The sequence below is a fragment of the Conger conger genome, chromosome 1, assembly GCF_963514075.1.
Source record: "Conger conger chromosome 1, fConCon1.1, whole genome shotgun sequence".
NCBI lineage: Eukaryota > Metazoa > Chordata > Actinopteri > Anguilliformes > Congridae > Conger > Conger conger.
In genome coordinates this window covers 61,040,806-61,061,536 of record NC_083760.1, presented here as the reverse complement: position 1 = coordinate 61,061,536, position 20,731 = coordinate 61,040,806, and the positions used below count along the sequence as shown (strand labels likewise).

Sequence of the window (20,731 nt, the reverse complement as noted above, 5' to 3'; positions counted from 1 at the left end):
TGGGGAACTGTTTATGCACGGGAGCCTAGTCTCATCATAATTAATGCTGGAAAATATGTGTAACTAGTAGCCATCAAACAGTCATAAAACAATTCTATGTTTGATAACTTGTTTCATACAAAGTATAACAAGATAAAGCGTCCTAGTTGGCTTGTTAGGGCAAGAAGTACACACAAACTGCAGTGTTGCAGAGGAATTGGTTATGTTCCTGAAGCATATTCCCAGTGTTCCTTAATTTAACATCCACTTTTCTTCTGCACTTATACCTATAGTTTAACAACATGAGCTCTTAGGAGCTAGATATGCTACAGTACAAATTCTTTTAAATGTCAGTGGAGTAGACACAGGATTACATATTGTGCTATGGTTTCTTGTGAAAGACAGCTAGAAAAACTCCATACATAAGTTTGATACTGTAACTGCCTGATTTAATAACGCAGTATAGCCTGGTGAAGCTGGTAAAACATGACATTATTTCTTACGGGCAGGTTCCCTCCACTTTTGCTCTTATGGTGCTGGGCCTCATTTCAGTCCTGTATGCTTTTAGGTTTTGAGGCTGGAAATTGACTTGAGATGTCAATTCACAATGGAGAAATGTGCTTTCATCAGAGCATGTTAGAGTTAGGAATAAAGTTGCATTTGCAACATGCAAATACAGGGGTGAATGGCAGCTTTTGAACCTACACAAGAAAACACATACAGGTCCAACATCTCATTTAGCTATCGTGGTGAGTGTGTGAGTAGACCATCATAACGGTTACATATTTTATCTAGAAATGTTAGATGACAAAAAGCTGCATATTTGTGAAATATATTCTTACTGGCACATTATTAGGCACACTACACAAATCAAGGTAATGCCAATGTCCTTTTCACGTCAATGGTCCAGCAAACCAAATGCATAACTGTGCACACAATCTGTATCCACTCAAAAATAGAAAATCTTTTCAGTGAGGGGAAAAAAAGCTTCCACTTCCACCGTGTTTGCGCTTCTGTAACTTTGTTTTAGTAATATGTCGAGTAATTTCGACTCTTGGAAGACAAACCCAAAAGATTTACCTTATGCCTGTAGTCATGTCATTTTCAAGCTTGTGTTAAGAAAAAAGGGTGATACTTAAGGTGTTTTTAATGCAATTTTAATGATAAAATAAATACTGGGGACAGATACTTTGGTTGCATTGAAAATGAAATACAATACAAATACAATGGTAAAATTCAATAATCGTACATACAGAATACATTTTCTGTTTAATTTCTATATATGAAATTTCAGCATGTTTATACTTGAGAAAAATAACTTTCATAGAAGAAAACGGTAAATGCATTAAATGGCAGTACTGTATGTACCTTTGCATACCATGATTGACAATTACAACATTTACAACATTCACAGTGTCAGCAATTACGAACATTAATTTACACAGTTACACATAGTAACACATAGTACATGTGTAGAGTCCTGGCTCCCTTGATATAGATAACCAAAAAGGCTGTATAAAATAAAAAATAAAAACAGATAATGAGCTATATGAGTGGAAGAAAGTTTGTTTCAGTTGTTTTTAACAAGTATCAATTTGCTTTCCCTCAATGATGGGTGTCAGAATAGAAAAGGAAGACCTTTCTGCACTGATCCAAAGTGTATCGCAAAATCAACCAATCAATATGTCCACAAAATTGCAGTTCTGCAATCAGCCTCTGCTGGCTACCTATATCAGCTTGCATCAAATGAAAACCTTGGTGCCAACCTATTGTCCAATATAGGGTCCTATAGCTGAAGGGACCATATCTTCAAAACATCATCAGGCACTATGGACCAACCAGACCTCTTTTCTTTCTTCAGATTTGCTCTTGGGCTAATGCAATGGAGTAGCTATTTGCTAAGATAGGTTATCTGTCTTGTGGTATTTACCTTTGTTACAGTACAAAATGCTGGCTTTGTAGTTTAACATTACCTTTATTGGTTATGAGTAGGCCACTGTGCCTTCTTGGTGATGTCGCACTTCTGTATGTCTCAGACCGACACTGATGTTCTTCAATTCTCTATTTATTTTGTGTTTTAATACAGCCTATTTTTATGCTTTATCAAGGCCAAGGGTACCAAAAATTCTGGACCTGTATGGTCCACAACATCTGAACATATACTTATTGCACATGCCCTGTATTATTTATGTCCTTTTTACAGTTTAAGTGACAAGAATCAGATTTTAATGTCTTCTGATGATTCAGGAAATCTAATATCCACTGTTGGTCTTTCCCACAGCACTGACAGGTCTGTGGCTGACAGCTATGAAGCCTTTTCTATTTACAAGTAAATAATTAATCACACAGTGGTGTCACTGAACTGAACTGTACTGTTTCTGTACTTTAACCTCCTAAGACCCGCACTCTTTTTTGGTATGCATTTTTAATTTCTCTTTGCTATTTGGGCTTATTGGGACCTGATAAGTATAAAAACTAAGCATCATCTTTTGACATGATGATGTCCACATATGTGGACTCTCGGTCTTAAGAATTAAGTATTATGGTTGTACAGCCCAAAATGTGGAGTCCACGCATGTGTACGCCAGGTCTTAGGAGGTTAAAAAACATGCTGGTTCAAAACTGTACGTGAGGAAAACTGGTGAGTACAAGCGTTCGTTAGCATTGCCGATTGCACACTAGCGTCCCCGGATAAAGGCCACACCCAAATGTACCCCAGTGTGAGAAGTTCAGTTGATGATGTGATGGACACTTTTGGGGCAGGACATGCTGTCCAGGATTATCGGGGGTTCACAGAGCAGCAGGTCGTCATCTCCCAGTGTGGAGCTGTGTTCCGAGTTCACAAAGTTGGGGATGTTGAAGTTGGCCAGGAAGTTGGCCTCCCTGTCAGTCCGTTGGCTTGCCAGTGCACCCTGGAGGTCAAGGCTACGGGCCTGTCCAGCCCGACCTCCACCCAAGCCCCTGTCCCTACCCCTGTCCCTGCCCATACCACCACCCCCACCCTGCTCTTCCTCATTAATGTAACAGTGGAAAAGGGAGCGGGACTCGTCCAGCAGGGGGCGAGAGCACACCTTGTTTCCTGTGTCCTGGCAGTGACTGATGTCCACTACGCAGCTGGCCAAACGAGTTCTCTTCTCGCACTGCTCGGGGTTCCTGTGTTCAGGTAGGGAAGAAAAAGGACCTGATATAACCTGGAACATCAGCTTACTTTACCACAAGCCAAGGACAAGTGAAAACTATGGGTGATGGTTCTATATCAAATTAGAAAACATATGTGAGGCTTTTATCGTATAGATTAAAACTACATTAGGAATATTCCAAAGGAAATTGACTTCTACAGAACAGGAGAGTAAAGGTGAGGATTTCACCATGGTAGTCTGTCTACAGAGCTCTAAATGTTAGTTGAGGGATAAATGACAACTCCATAGAATTCAGTCTACAGCTGGCTACTGTTGTTATCTCTTTATCTTTATCTTGCTAGGTCCTTTGATAGTGTCATTTTTCCTCTTTGCAACAGTGTGAAGTCAAGGTCTTGCTGAATTTAAAATATAGGGCAGTGCTGAAGAGATGGACATTCCTGTCAGGGGTTATGATGTTTTTCAGATCTGGTGAATGACCTGGCCAGAATTTTCCCGTTTTTGGCATTGGCATTTGTTGCTTTAGCAGTATGTTTGGGATCAATAGGCCCCCTCGTTCCAAACTAGGCGTTGCAGATTAAATATGAGTCAATATGCTTATTTCCTCCCTCAAATGTTCTCAGATACGTATTATTATGTTATTATGTTTTGGCAAAAACGAATTACCACAATCTACCCAATCAGGTATCCGACTGAGCCCACCCACAGTACTATGTGTACTGTATTATAACGGACATCTTCATTTAAGACAGTTGACTACAGTTAGGTGTTTGTTGAATCCCTTCGTACTAAAAAAGTACGAAAAATGTATGATAAAAATACAAAAATGTTCTCGCATGAGGCCCGTTGTCTTGCTGTCGGATTGAGCCCAATCAAATGATTTTGTAGGCCTCTGTTTGAACTTGAGCAGATAATATGCTTCTGTTCACTCTGTAATTAATTCTGCTGCAACTATCACCTATTATATCATGAAGGAAGACAAATGAGCCAGTGTCTATAGCAGCCATTCATTCCCAAACAATAAGACCCCCACCACTTAAGACCTCCACAAAATTGAGGAGTTCAGAGCCTAATCAAGAAGAAATATGCCTTTTGGTTGCTTTCACAAAGCACTAATAAGAAATCCGGATGTGATTGCACATCACCGAGCTTGCATAGGAAAATGCAATGGCATGAAAGGGGAAAACCTGGGAAACCAACTAAATTAATTCAAAGGTCTTTCTGCTGAAGGACTTATCAAACCGATAACTCAAGGAAACAATGTGATTATGAAGAGCGTGAGCGAATATAATTCTCAATTCTATACACAGGGCCAGGAATACTTCAGAGAGGCTTTGTTTTTATGCAAGACTTTATTATTAGCTTATCAGGCCAGGTTGGAAATCCTGTTAATGAAGTGCGTTAACCGTCAAGCGACCAACATATTTCACGTACACACTACTGAACAACTGGGGTCAGATACTATGACCCCAACTTCAAACCCATGAGAAAGAAGCCCCAATCAATTCAAAAACAGTAAATGTCATTAAACATGTAAAAGACATTTCATTTTCACAAGAATATATCTATTTGACAGCACATTGAATAATAATTAATGTCACCCACATTGGCTTCATATAGGGGAATAGGGGGGATAGTAAGCCATAACACATGCAACCCATGTGAGATCAGTATGTTACTGAGGTAACATTGTGATAAATGGCTTATATCCTTGTTTTGAATGTGATATGACACTGTATTTGATATTTATTTGCGAACTCAGTGATACTATGCATACAGTAAATCCTCAAATTGTGTCCGGGATTCTATTTGAAGCCCAGCCTCGGATAATAGCCAGGGGCGTGGCCGATTCGGACAAATAAAGGCCGGCCCCCAAATACAAGCCGGGGTAATATTGCCTACCAGTAGGGCTATCAGTCCATGAGCACTAGAAGACATTGTTTCGATTTAACTCAATGAAATAAAAGAGCTCTTCTTAATATTTTATATTGTTGGTTGGTTCAATACTGTTGCCAATGAAAAGTCGTTGTCCTACACCATGGGTCTCCAACACGTTGCTCTCAAGATACTAGTCGCTTGCCGCCCGCTTCTAAGTAGCTTGCCAAAGGCTGAAGCAGTATACATTTAAACACAATTGTTGCCGCGAGGCATTCCAGCCCACGAATTTAATAAAAAGTAAATCAGGCAAAATTAAAAATTAACTCAATTTAGGCTACTTGGCTACGCAATAAGGTTTCCATGTATTTACAGCACAGCGCACGTTCAATGAATGAATGAAAGCGGCTGCCTTGGCTTGCAATAAACAGACGGGTGGAAATCCCGACACTCTTTCAACTACATAAAACTTAACAGTGAACCATCAAATACCCCCCAGATTTCAGTGCCCATCAGTCCCAACATTTAGCAATAGAATCAAACAGTCCAAAAGTTAATTAAATCCCAAACCAAAGCGAAAATCTTTTGATAGCCGGTATGCTGCTCCAAATGAAACGCATCTCACAATAAAACGCACTTTTGGAAAAAAAGATCCTTAACTTGCTGTTATCTACGCTAATTTGTTATTGTTCATGAAGGCGTGTCTGGCAAGTTGTTATTTTATGGATTCTGGGCTTGCATGTGATTTATTGTGTTTGAGAATATTTGCAATAAACTAAGTCTGTTAAGACTGACACTATGACTTACCAAACGGTGTTTCCTGATTAGCCTACACTAATTGATTTCTGAACGGTTACAGGAAGTGTTGAACAGTGTTGGCCCACTTTAAGTGTAGCCTTTTACTCCCAAGATCCCTCCCAAGATCTGTGCAAACCTGGTGAAAAACTACAACAAACGTCTGACCTCTGTGCTTGCCAACAAAGGTCTCTCCACCAAGTATTAAGTCCTATTATTCTATGGATCAAATACTTATTTCATGCAAAAATACGATAATAAATTTATAAAATGTATATGATGTTGTTATTGTGGATTATTTTGTGATATTCTGTCTCTCAATGTTAAAATGTACCTATGATTAAAATTCTACACAGTTCCATTCTTTGTAAGGGGGCAAACCTACAAAATCAGTAAGGGATCAAATAATTAATGCTCCCACTGTATATGTCTGGAGTTAGATATGAGTCCAGTTGGTTGCTTCAGGGTTAAGATATTGAATTATATCTTTGCAGACCCAACACAGATGGATGAGCACTATAGACTAGAACCTTTCCTGACATCAAATGGGGACATGGTGAGTTCAAGTGTTCACAGAGATCATCTCATCACACAATCGATAAAGTGCTTTTTGGTCCTCTGTCCCTTACAGATAGGAAGGGTACCGAGGAGTACTGATATTTTCCTTTTCCTGCCCATTTTAGAATCTATTCTGATAGCCGGTGATATACAGCATATACACTCACCGAGCACTTTATCAGGAACATTTTAAATTTATTACACAAACTTATTCATGCAATATTATGTACATAATAGCTGTTGCTCGCCTGCTAGTATGGATTTACATTTTTTATAGGCAGCTCCAGTTTCAAGCAGAGGTCAGTGTGCACATTGACTGGCCTTCCACATGGATAGTATTTTGCCCAAAGGAAGAGAATACACTACGGGCTGGATTGAATTATTACTGCCAAATAGCCAATACCTATGTTGTTAAAAGCAGGAGTACATTTGCATCTTGAAGAGGTATTGAATAGCTGTGTTGAATTATTCATGTTTGGTCTTGCTAAGAAGAGGCAATCTTCCATCAAAACCATCAATCTTCTAGATAAGCCGGTCCTTGCATAAATGACGCCCCCCCATTCTACACTTTAACTTCCTACTATTAAAAAAAACAAAAAAAAACAAAAATAAACAGCTCAAGATACATTTTGAAACAGCTGGTAACTGGTATTTCAAGCTGCTCATAGGCAAAGTATTCATGATGGCCACAGGAAAAAGCTTTTATTTGGTTTTGGAGAAGAAGGGCTTCCCTCTTTTTATTTAGGTGGTGGTTCACTACATCTGAGTTTTCCAAGCTTGATTCATTTTGTTCCTCTCTCTCTCTCTCTCTCTCTCCCTCTCTCCCTCCCCTTGAACATCGCAGTGGATGCAGAGGGCTGGCAGGAGGAGGAAGAGAAGAGGCTGTCATTTGACTGCACATCTCTCATGGGTCTTCAACACACTTGTCCCTGGTTCTGATATGTACTTTATTGTACGTTGCTCTGGATAAGAGCGTCTGCTAAATGATGTAATGTAATGTAATGTCACTCCAGGCCTGGGAAGGTTGGAGGGGAAGGGACTTGTATACAGCTGTGTTTAAACTGAGGAACATCAGGGCCCTGCAGGATGTCAAGGAACATCACTGGCAGGGTTATCTGAGGGGGCAGAGAGGGCAGGACCTGCAGAGGAGGGTGATTGGTTTCCCCAGGGTACATGTAGGGTGGTGGGTGGTAGGTATGTGTTGGTTAGGAGGGGTGGGATACATATATATTTGTTTAACAAGTAGGCGTGGCATGGAGATTTGTAAGTGAAATGTTCATTAACCCTTGTGTTGTCTTAAGGGTCAAAAATGGTTCAACAGCATTCAACTTTTCAACTTGAAATTTGATGACAAAGTTTGTGATGAGAGACAGGTTGTTTCTTTCACTTTATGGACCTTCTCTGGAAGCTTCTTGCCTAAGCTCCCTATCCTTCTCGGTGATGTGCAATCATTAAGTGAAATAAGTCATCTAAGCATGTTATATTTCACATTTTCACCTTAATCCCACCAGGTTACTGTTTGATTTACCTATCAATGAATTTACCGATGTAATTGATGACTGTCATGATAACTATTAAATCAAATCACTTACAATAAAATGTATCTTAAATGTAGGTTAAATCAGGGGTTTTTGCATGCAATACCACTTGTGTTCGGTATTCAACATTGTGCTGAACATTGTACGTTGACTGTTGGAACTAGTGGATTCAGAAATAAACATTTGGATGTTGACTAATTAATTTGAAAAGATACATTCCATCTTCTTGAGGTGATCATCCAAAACCTGCCCCTCTACCTCTCCTCAACACTGTTATATAATCTACCTTTGCTCTCATCTGTCCCCAATACCTTTTTTCCAGATGAATAGCTTCCTTGACTTCCAAACGAAACTAAACACCTATAATCAAGACTAGATACTGAAGGCCCTCTTATTCCTGCACCAAGGAAGCAATTGAACACACCTAAATACACCAAAACATTTTGGTGCCTTGAAATGGGTGGACAAATAAGATGTGCAGTTATTTATACATGGAGAAACCAAAATGTTTTTTTTTTTAAAAACCTTTAATAAAAGCTGAGAATCTGGACTTTAACTCAACGTGAATTGTTTGATTACCAATTTCAAATTGTGGAGTATAGAGGAAAAAGATATCTTTGTCCGAAGAATTATGGAGCTCACAGTATACAAAAAATATAAGAATAAATGTTGAACATAGAAACGAACCAAATTAAACAAAATGCGGAAATAAGCCAGTCATTTAATGAATTTTTACATGGATGAAGTGTTACTGCTGAGATATAGTCATTTGCAAGGAAATGTTCTGTGGGGGGTGAGGTGATTGACAGGCAAGTCGTGAAAACGGTATTCTTGACATGGCAACTCACTCTTGATGCGGAGCTCCAGTCTTTGTTAGCAGAGTCAGAACAAAGAACATGAAGATGACGAATACAGCCAGGCCAACCCAGAACCCAATCACGATGGAATCTGTAACACAAAACAACAAAGTGATGAGTCTCTCCACCTCTCTCTCTACTGGGAACAGCAGCACAGCTCAAACAGGATGTGTCTTGTTGAGAGCATCCTTACTGTATGTATGCAACCCTCCAGAGAAGCTGCCATTGACTGAATTTTCAAAACCTGTACCAGGCTTTTAAAAGAACCAGACATTGTGCCAAACCTCCCTCTCTACCTCCCTCTCCATATCACTTGTAGGGCACTAAAGTTTTATCCAAGTTTAAAAGTTGTATCTGCTTGGAGCCCATTCACTTTGGAATCTTTGAAACTCAATAGCTCAAAACGCAGATAGAACCTTCTAATTCTCAGCACACGATGGTGCATAACCATAACCAGGGACAACGCACTGAAAACACTAGAGGGTAGTACAGAGATAAGAACTTGGACCCTGAGCAAACAAAAGGAGCAATAATACAATCTTGGGAAACTATATATTGAAAAGGCTGTACTGAGATTAGCTTGCTTTCCCCCTTGGTTATACGGCAAGTTTTTAGTGGGTGGGGTTAACATCATAAAGCATTATAATAATATTATTCATTATCATATTCATTAATGCCTTCATCAGTAAGATCTCACAGATGAACAGTTCTGGCTTCAAGAACAAACAAGGCTATTTTATCTGGATATGCTATTTGCAGTCATCTGAGAGCACCTGGTCATAGCATGTGCTTTGTGGACTGCCCACAGTACAGGCAATGTGTCACATGCCCTTTACTTCCAACTAAAGGCTTTGGGTTTTACTCAGTGTAGTGGAACAGGGCCCAGATTCTGGTGCAGCCTCTCCCAGCTCTCCAAATAGACACATGATTTCTGTATCTCTCTGCCTCTCCTTGCCACCTGCAGAAGGTAGAGCTATGGATGGGGTATTTCCACAGATAACTTTCTCCTACAACACATGCATTACACACCAAGCCATCACAGCACTTATGGATGTGCACATTAAGATGCAACAGTAAGCGCACATTTACAAATCATAATGTAGTTGCGCTGCAGAATCATTTTATGACCGATAAAACAAGCTCATAATTAGTTCCAGAATAATCAGTTGCAGAATAATCAATGGACTAAGCAATGCATTATGCAGTCAAATGGAGAGAACTGGGGCAAACAACTCCACCATGCATACTAGCCGCTGGAAGCAGACATTTGAAGGAATCAAATTCAATTCAATTTCAATACTCTCATCATGCACTCACAAAAAAGTTATTTCACACCTATGTTACCATTAACATATTATTAGAATAATTTCATTATTCACTTTCTGCAGGTTAGGTTATTCAAAACATGTTAACAGATATATGTTCATATTTCCTAGATGTTGGCACAAGTGAACCAAACACGCACCAAAACTGAGAAGAGGTGACTGAATTTCCCAAACCTGCTGTCCTTTCTCAAAACAGGACTACAGCTTGGCCATTGACCAGATATAGATTACCGTTAGGATATGTGTGTACTCAGTGAGACCAGGAGGAGCTGGAGCTAAGGCAGAAGTGAGTCATTTGCGAGTCTGGAACTGTATGGCCACAGTCATCATGCCCTCTGTAGGTAAGAAAATGTTTAATTCTGTTGTATTTGCAATTAAAACACACCTAACTATGCAAGTAAGTATAAGTAAATAAATAAATAATCTGGGTAGTAGGATACTGAAGAACCTTGCCGCCTCTTTACATTTTCCTACCATGCTATGAGGAAAACCCTTGTGATTTTTGATTTCGAAAAGCTGTATGCCAGGAACAAAACTGGACGCATTGGTGGAATGGAATACGTGAGTACCTGACACGAGAAATCAAAATGCTAATAAAGGCATGCAGCCTTATGACGAAAACCGGAGATCATAGCACGGTGTAGCCAATTACCATACAATGCTTTCTACAATGTAATGTATTGCTGTAAATAAACTATGTTAAGAAAGTAAAATTAGAACTCACATCTGTGCGCTTTGAGTCCTTCGAAAGACACCGGTTCATCATCGTCATAGTACTCATATTCCCAAATGTAGGCAGGACCACGAGCACTGGGGCGAGTTTTATTGGGATTGTGGAACTCGGACATCTCCGAATGGCTGTTTAGTATTCAAGTTAACTGAAGGGGGAAATCATATATCATTATTTAAAAACAAGAACTGCACATGACATAATTCCTAAAACATGCCACCCATCTGTATTATTGGGAGCAAAACAGCATGTAACAGCATGTAACTACAATTCACTTGGTACTTACGCGCATCCGATTCTTCAGAAGCGTCAACATAGTTAAATCCAAAATGTTATCAATGACAGATTGTGAAAAAATCGGAGAGGAGGAAACAACACCAGTCATAGATTGAAGACGAAGTCCTCTCTCGTTCGCTTTCTTTATGTCTTTCCGCAATTGGCACAATGCTCTCTACTTATGGGTCCGTTACCATCATCCCGTAGAGCTCATACAGCTGCACTGCTTATGCAGTAAGGGGAGGGGAGGCATATATTTCTCTCAAAGCAGCCCAATACCTTGAAGGAGGTAGTGACGCACAGTCGCACACGTCTTGCACAGGACTATGACTAAACGGCAGTTACAAACACACCCGGACAAGGACAAAGACAAATAACAAATGAGCACTTTCTTCCAACGGATAAATAGCCTACGCTTTCAAAACAAATTTCTAATAAAGTATTTAATACAGTATTTACTCTTTCTGTTAATTCATCCTTTTGATGCATCCATTATAATTTGTATATAGGCTGTTTTCCTATTGATATTCTTTTTTCATAAACAGAACCTTCTATTGAAGTAAATATTACGCCACTGTCAGACATGAAACGCCAAAGCAAGAGACTAACGTAACGAATGTCCATTCATTTAAGAGGAATGGAGAGTGCTTCTGCTACTGTGAGGTTCGACGTATTGATCGGGCACTGATACTGAAACTTTGAGGAAAAAACTGCAGGTGCAGCATCAAAAGTGAATTATTCAGAGAGTAAACATGCATATTTAGACAAACCCAGTTTATAGTCTGCGCTGCAGTCTGCTGTCGAACCTTTTCCGACATCAGACAGTCAGTCAGTTAATATAATAATAATAAAACGGTCAATAAGCTAACCTTCAATCATTAGCGCATAATCGTGTGATTTTAAACCATGTCTGCGTCTATTCCTGTCTGAATGCGCGTTCTGCATGATCGGGTGAGTCAGTGAGTTGGCTTTTCAGTTCCTCTGTCCCTCCTGTTGCTTGATAGAGTACAATACAGTCTGTAAGTATTTGGACAGAAGAATCGTGAAGAAAAATCACTTAACTGTTTAACAGATCAAGAACACTCCACAGGATGTAGGCTGTTCAACAGATCACTCCCCAGGATGTAGAGGGTTCACCACAAAATGCAAACCCCTGGCAAGCATCGAGGATACAGTTACATTAAAATGTGCGTTAAAATTAAAATTAAAATGTCCCAGAACTCTACAGTGCATTAAAATACCTGTAGAGTTCTGGAAGTGTTATGGACATGTAACAGGTGAGAAATTGCCTGAGTCCGAGGATGAGATGAAGAGCAACCTGTGCCCGAGTGATGGAAAGAGCAAAGTGTGGAGGCTAAAAAGAACTGCATGAGAACCAAAGCTCCTGTTGAGGGACAACACTCCTAGAATCAACTATGGATCTTGTTGGCTCTTTTATGCATGAAATAATGATGAAACTTAACACACCTGCTCAAGCTAAATTTGAGCAGGAAATGGTCCAATTACTTTTGGTTCCCTAAAATTGGGACAAAGTAGAACAATGGCTCATCAACCTGATTACACTTCTCTGTTATGACACCGGCCCTGTCGCTGCCCATGCCTCTGCCATGAATAAGTAACAACAGGAACAGTAATGAGTCATTTAGATTACTGAGATAGACCTTATCTCTCCTTAATTACTGCACTGGAACCAAAGAAAGAAATTGTCTTATGCTGCTCCCACTCCATCTCGATGAGGCTGAACTGAAAATGCAACAGCCCATGGCTTGTTCAGGGAGACTAATTTGTCAAAAAGACATTTACATAAAGACTGTCACAGGAATTAATTATGTAAGTATAATTTTTACAGAAGCAGGAAATAGCCTATGAAGTTTCAGCCTTTCTGCCCCAGCGACCCATGGGCTGTTCTCTGAACATATTATTAGAGATTTAGATGAAGACTCAGAAGAAGAATTGGTCATGTTAAGTGCTGGGTAAATCCTAGCTACTTGTGTAATTATGAGGTAACTATTTTAATTTCAGAGGTAGTACATACAATCACAGAGACTCCAGAGACTGAATCACAGAGTGTCGAATTCCTATGTCTCTGTGATTGAACTTTCATCTAATTTCCATTACTGTGAAACAAAGTCAGTAAGTACCATAAAATAAACTGAAGTACTATGTAAATACATTTTATAGCCTGTTCCATGGTCTGAAAACAAAATAGTCACCTAATAATTACACGCCACCACATTCTATTGTTTACCTGTTTCCATCCTTGTTTATGTCCAAATGGGGGAGGTGGACGTCTTTAGGGGCAGATGTAATCTGATCCCTGGTTTGGCAAATCCAAGACGAAATCTATCAAATGTAGCTATTGTTTTCATACAGAAATCTGTTCTTCCCACAGTCAGTGTGTCAGGCAATTGATTGATTGAGACTTGCTTTTACTGATTCGGTTCACACAATATGGATGTAAACACCATAGATTAAAGCTGCCAGTCGATGTTGAGTGATCATATGCAGCTGCACTAAAGTAGAAATCCCTTGGTGTCGGCTGGTCCTGCACTGCATCATATCTCAGGAGTGCTAACCATGGCACTGAAGCTCAAATAAGATACTGAGTGTACCTCAGGCAAGGAAGATGCTGTACACGGTAACAGAGCTGAGATTACATTAGCACTGTGCATTAGATGTTCAAATTAGATACAGAATGTTTCTCTGTTGAGAAACAAAATAGTTTTCACCTTAGCTTACCTACTGCGGCTGAAAACTGCTTTTTCCATATTAAGTGGGTAATATATATATTTTTAAGTTCTCAGCTGATCCATCAGAAATGTTAGATGAAGTGTAAGGCAATAATAGATGTCTATGAATGGCTAACACTTCCATCTCACATCAGCTAAACCTGCACAGTGGTTATAAAAAATTCCTCACAGTGCCAATCAACTTACACTTTGAGAGTACAAAAGAATACAGAATAAAATGCAAGTAACAGTAGTCTCTCAAGGTTGTGTCCATTTGTAAATGGCTTGAATTACACTTGAACAAAGGGAATGTAGTGGTCTGTTCTGAGTTATTCTGTTTTATTAGGCTACTTGTCCCTATAATATATTTGTTGCTAAAGTTCATACAGGTTGGTATGTTTTATGTTTATCACAGTAAAAACAAGGTTGGTCAACAAGCATGCAACCCAGTTTTATTTGCCTTTGATTAAGAAAACAACTTTGCGCACTGAGGAGATATTCTGTGACTTCAGCTCTGACATTCTGCCAGTCTTAATTTTTCTTGGCACTGTGCCTCTTCAAAGCTTTCAAATTTAACACCTCCCTAATTTAAACACAATCAATGCTTCTACAGTCCCTTACATAAATCAGCAAAACACATTCTACTGTGTGCTGCACTTGGGAGTAATCAGTTATTTTCCATTAGGCTGGAAATTAATGTGAGATTTTACAAGATTTTCTTCCATTATAACTTCTATTTCCTTTGTACAAATCAAAAAGAGGGATGGGGGTGGGGGGGTAGTTAAGACTGCGGTGAAGGGCTCATCCTTGCCCTTTCAACAGTTTGAATCATCAGAATTCAGAGCAGCATTCTGTGGTTCTCGCCAGGCCAGTGAACCAGTTAAGGCTGGTTTATACTCCGTCGCTCGACATATGGCAAAATGTTAATGAATGTTCTAATGTCGGCCAACATTGACTTTGGTCATTGTTTAATTTTTAATATATTTCATTTATGAAGTTTAAATTGAATGTCACTGGTTGCAGCAACGGTCACCCAACGGAGTATAAACCAGCCTTAACAGTATCAGGTGGTGGCTATTCGTGCAGATCAGTGCCATAATTACAGTGGCTTCAGCCTGTAGATTTGTTATAGTATGCGGGGCAGCTGATGTATACTCAGAAAAAAGGCTTCTTTAGCTTGTGTTCATATGGGGAACTATTTTAGTTATTTTTACGGAACCCACTATGGTAGGTGTTTAAAATGTGAAGGCTCCCATATTGAGCCATTTTGCCTAACAAAGAACTTGGACTAGATAGGGTTCATCTATGGAGACATGGAAGGGCCTTCTGGAAACCTTTTTTCTGAGTGTAGGGGAACAGTGACTTGCATGTGTCACAGTGACTGTTAAGAAAACATCCGAGGTGAAATCCTTTTCTGGTAAATGAATCGGCTCAAGGCAACTTCATAAATCACCTTAAAATATCAGGACTGTTGTTTGATTTGGTTTCTGAAGCTTTGAGTGCAAACTGCTGAGAGGTAATGTCATTAACATGTGGGAGTCACTGAGTCACTTAAATTTTTTCAGAAATACATTTTCATGAAAAAGAAAAGACTTGGGAATAGAGCAGTGCCAGTGTAAAGGGTTGAAATCCACTCTAAAATTAAGCACCCCCTATATTTGCATTTCATTTCATTTAGAATACAATCCAGTATTATACGGAATCTAACCGATTAATAACCTCTTATTCCATGGAAATTACCTTCCAGTCCGCTAGGGAGAGCTTCCTGCTCCCAATCAATCGATTTTACGTTTCCTTCGTGGATTTAAAAATAAAACCGTTGAAACGCGAAACAACTTCATCACCTGTCGTGTCTCTTATTATACACCACAGGTTCGTGAAGACTAATATAATATAATAATATAAGGATTTGATTTCGAAAAATAACAATATCAGTCATCTAATCATTATAAAGGTTTTGATTAGGTTCGTGTACTGTGGTAAGAAATGTGTTTTAACGAGCGCTATCCTGTGCTCGTCGACAGAGCTAGCCAGCTAACCATATAGCTAACGTGGTCTGTGCTAATTTGATGGATTTGATTGCAAGCACTGAAAAACTCCAACATTAGTGGGTGCACGCTGCGTAGGTCTACTCATGTTATTATTTGATGAAGTGCTGTTCTGCCTTCTCCGGTCCACAAAGTTTCGGTCACCCTAAAGCTCTCGCACTACTGCCTGTTTACGGATACAAATCTCTCGCAAATCAAGACCCGAATCACGGGAAAGCGGAGGCAGTGGATACCGGTAGCTCTGCGACCCTGCTTGCTTGCAAATTCTGGGCAACATTGTTGCAAGGTGATTGACGAGCTAACGGGTTTTCATTTTGACTTGAATGGCAGCTTCGCCGCGGAATGATGCTGGAAATGGAACTGCATTAGAACGCACAGCAGTGGTATATAGAAAATCTATCACTGCTATGTACCAGTCGGATTGCGAGATTTATCCTACTAATTTTATAACCATCTATTGAAACCATGAAACGCATACTTTTAACCCAGACTTCAATTCCCCGCTATGAACGTGAAACATGGTCTGGACCATCACTTCTCAACCTCAAATGAGTCAAATGAGTTTTTACACTTAACCTTCTCCAGAAAACAGAGTGGTTGCTAGGTGATGGAGTAAATTTGCTGGCCTTGGCAGCAGTGGCAGCCTTCAGGATGGTGTTGCAATCATGCTCGGTGATGCATTTCTGTAGGACACCTCATGGATGACCCCAAGCACACTGCAAAAAAGAGACCGTCAGTACTGGTGTTGCAGTCTTGTAATGAGACTTAATATCAAAAAATTTTTTTGAAATCCCTGTTTTGCTGTTACGGATGCTGAACAAGTGACATTTACTTTTACCCCATTGGCAAATGTTGAAACAAATAAAATTGTCTCGACCTCATTGGCAATATATATATATATATATATATATATATATATATATATATATATATATATATATATATAAACATTTTTTTATATATAGCAAAAAAGTAATAGAAATAAGATTTCAAAGTCAAAAATGGAAGATTAATAAATTAATAAATTAATATATTTTCTATGAATGGGCAAAGACAGACAGGGATTAACAAGACTGAAACTCTAATCACACACAATTGGGCTGGTAATATTACATTACATTGTAATGGTAATATAGGGGAAGTGATAAACCATTCAAGCCACCATTTTAGCCATCTCATAAACTCACTGGGTCTCATTCATGAAACGTGAGCAGAACGAATTTGTGTGTAAAATGTGAGTAGAGGGAAATTTACGGGTTTTTGGCATTCATCAATATTTTAGTAGCTCCGATCTTTTCGTAGCTAATAACAAAATCTACACCTGCTGCTGACCACGCGTAGTGCTTCAAGAATTCAAGAATGCACATAAATAATGCTTGTCACTATTGGAAATTTACATTTTAATTCATATTGCGCTCTGTTATGTAAACAATACGCAGATGCCTTTGAAACACGTGATATGAACATGACAAACAATTAAAAATATAACACATTTAGTTAAATTTGTTGGCAATTAGCAGGTTTAAGATCCAGATTAGGTTCATGATTGTGAATTATCTATGAAAATCGACTCAATAGATTACACATTCTTTGTGATGCATTTGCTTACATAAACCGGAAAAACTTTCATTCCGTTAATGTGAAACTGATCTGTGAGGCACACGCTGCTACTCAGGCCGTTGTGGAGCGCACAAACGGGGTCTTGAAGGCAAGATGGACCTGCCTGGACAATAAAGGTGGTACCCTTCTTTATGCACCCGGGAAGGTGTGCAAAATAATATTAGCCTGCTGTGTCCTGCACAATGTGGCCATTAAACAGGGCCTTCCCCTGCCTGAAGTCCCCAATGCAGAGGAACGACTGCCTCCGGAACCAGCTCTTGGGCCTCGAAATGCGGCTGCTATACAGACACGCCAGCAACTTGTAGAGCAATTTTAAGGTCAGTGTTGCTAAGACTGAATAAGCTGTGAACATTTTAGGCCGACAAGCTTTGCAAAAAGTTAGTTTCATTTGTATTTTGTTTTATATTTATATACAACATCCTGTTTCAGTAGGCTACCTCAGTTCATTTTCAGGTCATGCTCTTTAAAATGTATACAAATAGGCTATATTTAATTATCAGAGTAAAAGATTGATTATCTTGTAGTAAATAAGTGTTTTCCCAGGATAAACACAGACATCACACAATACTGACAACATAACACTTTATTGTTGAGGACGCAAAAGTGCCTTGCAGATTTCCTTCAAGCTGGTGTTAATTTCTTGGAGGGACGTGTTGATTTGGTTGACTGCTGTAACTAGACTTTCTTGATTCCTCAGGACCTCATCCGTAAGGACAGCTGGATCACCTCTTCGGCCTCGGTACCTGGGTGCAGCAGGAGCAGCAGCGGCGGCAGCAGGTGGTGGAGCCACATCATGGGAGGAGCACTCGCCAGCTAGAAATATGAGACAACGTTTGTTTTTTTTCGTTTTATGTGTGGCTCTTTTTTCATTTGAAATCTTATTTGAAAAATGTTTAATTTACGTTGGCTGCAGACTGACTTATTTTTACATTACATTACGTTACATTGCGTGGCATTTAGCAGACGCTCTTATCCAGAGCGACATACAACAAAGTGCAAATCAAACACAAGAACACGTGCAAAAGTGGACCTGAGAGCACAGTACAGTTCCGAGTCCTAGTGCAAACATACAGAAATTCAGAACCCTTGAAGAGTTGTTTGGAGCTGTACAGTATAAAACAGAGCTTTAGGCTATTAAGATTCAAATAATTTGAAGACGATGCATACAAAACTGCAGTGGGCTATACGTTATCCGTATCCTTTCTTGAAATTAATGTTAAATAGCTCTACATTCCGACACTGATATCCATTACGCACCATATCGCACAATATAACATTACTGGTTTCCCGTTTCCACTTCATTCAATCCGAAGAGAAACCCCCACAAATGTTCTGTTTGTTTGGTGGGACTGTACGACCTAGGTTAAACTACACTAACCACTAAGCTATCAGTGATGGTTTTCAGAATGTATTATGATACAACAATTATCACCTTACCATCTGGGTTTGATGTTGTCTCCAGTGGAGGCATGTCGGTGTCTCCGTCAGGTATAATTCCTGACAGAGAGGTCTCCCCAAAAATGCCAGCGAAGCGCTCGTCAGCAGGTGATTTGTGCCTGTGAGCCTCCTCCTCCTGTGGCTGATGCATGTTTTTTTTGTGCGCTTATGCGTTTCTTTGCCTCCAGTTTCATGTCAAACCATTTACGTTTAACCTCGGATATGGTTCTATTGTCTACAGAGGCAACATTAACAGCATCTGTCACCTCCTTCCAGGCCTTCGCTTTGCCTGTCCCTGTCACAACACCACAACTGATAGAAAAAAATAAAATATTTTTTACCCAATAAAATACATTTCACCCAAGATGATTTCGATCTCCGCTTCGGAAATTATTATTATTATTTTTTTCTTTCTTTCTCTCTCTTTCCTTGTTTGCGCCATGATGACTGACAGGTCGACTGGATGCGTCTACACCTCCTTATATGGCAATCATTGTCTATTCATGGGCGGGGATTTATGCTAATTGCTGATTACCGGGAGCGCGCTTTCACTTTACGATGGATTGGCATTCATGATCATACACATGTGTTTACGATCAGATCTGGGTTTCCCGCGGCGTTCATGAATCCGGAGTAGGTTTTTAGTAGCGTGGACGTTTATGTGCAAATCTGAACATAGATTTACTAACGTTTCATGAATGAGACCCACTGTCAATAGGAGGCAATAGGAAGCCATACTGTAGGTACTTACCCTGATGATCATCAAAATCACTTACTGTACACTACAGCAGGCATTTTTTTTCACTGCACTGTGAATTCAAGGACAGAAAAAATATTCACATCAAAGCACACTACTTACAAACAGCCAGCACACATTTTGTGAAATGGTGCACAATGCATGCACCATTGAACATCACTGGCTCTATCTAATATAAAAAGCTAGCTACCATTGTCATTTGGGTTTCTGTATTAAGACAAGTGGGGCCATGAACAAGCTTTGTAACATGAACAGTTTCTGGCAGCTGGTCAAAAACATTTTTGGTCTTTGGTACATAAACATTACATTACATTATTGGCATTTGGCAGACACTCTTATCCAGAGCAACATACAGTTGATTAGACTAAGCAGGAGACAATCGTCCCCAGGAGCAATGCAGGGTTAAGGGCCTAGCTCAAGGGCCCAACGGCTGTGCGGATCTTATTGTGGCTAAACCGGGATTAGAACCGGCGCCCTTGCATGTCCCAGTCATTTACCCTAACCACTACGCTACAGGCCGCACTACAATCAACCACAATCAACCACATTATCCCATACAGGGTAGGGTTATTGTTATTCCATAATGAATAGTCATACTGTTATTTCATAATGTGCACTGATATTATTTCATAATGAGCAGTGAAAGTTACTCCATAATGGTCAGTGATACTGTTATTTGATAAAGAGCAGTGATATTGCTATTCCATAGTGATTTCAAACAGAAATTATTTAATAAATTGCTGATGCCATACCATTTTTATTATAGCCATTTGCAATCATATGACAACTATTTTCCCAAGCTCCTGAGACTGACTCTTATTAATATTAGATTAAAAACAGGCAATAGATTAACAACCTGAGGGCTCCGCAGACTCAATTTGCACTTAGGTATCTTTTTTGGAATGCGTTTAATGATTTTTCTTTTTTTATTGTTGTTGGTTTTAATCATTTTTCTTATAAAATATATTATTTTTCTTATGATTTAATATTAAATAATATAAATGTACCATTTAATATAATTTTTATGTATATCTTTGAAATTGTTCATTCAATGAAATGCATGTAATAAA

The 20,731-nt window shown here is 39.3% G+C and overlaps 1 protein-coding gene across 1 annotated transcript; it reads right to left on the bottom strand.

Moving 5' to 3' along the window:
- Nucleotides 1-1,120: 1,120 nt before the first annotated feature.
- mrap2a (melanocortin 2 receptor accessory protein 2a) lies at nucleotides 1,121-11,284 on the bottom strand. Its single transcript, XM_061260768.1, has 4 exons — nucleotides 11,081-11,284; nucleotides 10,789-10,942; nucleotides 8,731-8,830; nucleotides 1,121-3,132 (listed from the first exon to the last, which is right to left on the bottom strand). Exons 2-4 carry the CDS (start codon nucleotides 10,910-10,912, stop codon nucleotides 2,709-2,711), a joined length of 648 nt encoding a protein of 215 aa, XP_061116752.1. The 5' UTR covers nucleotides 10,913-10,942; nucleotides 11,081-11,284; the 3' UTR covers nucleotides 1,121-2,708.
- Nucleotides 11,285-20,731: the final 9,447 nt, after the last annotated feature.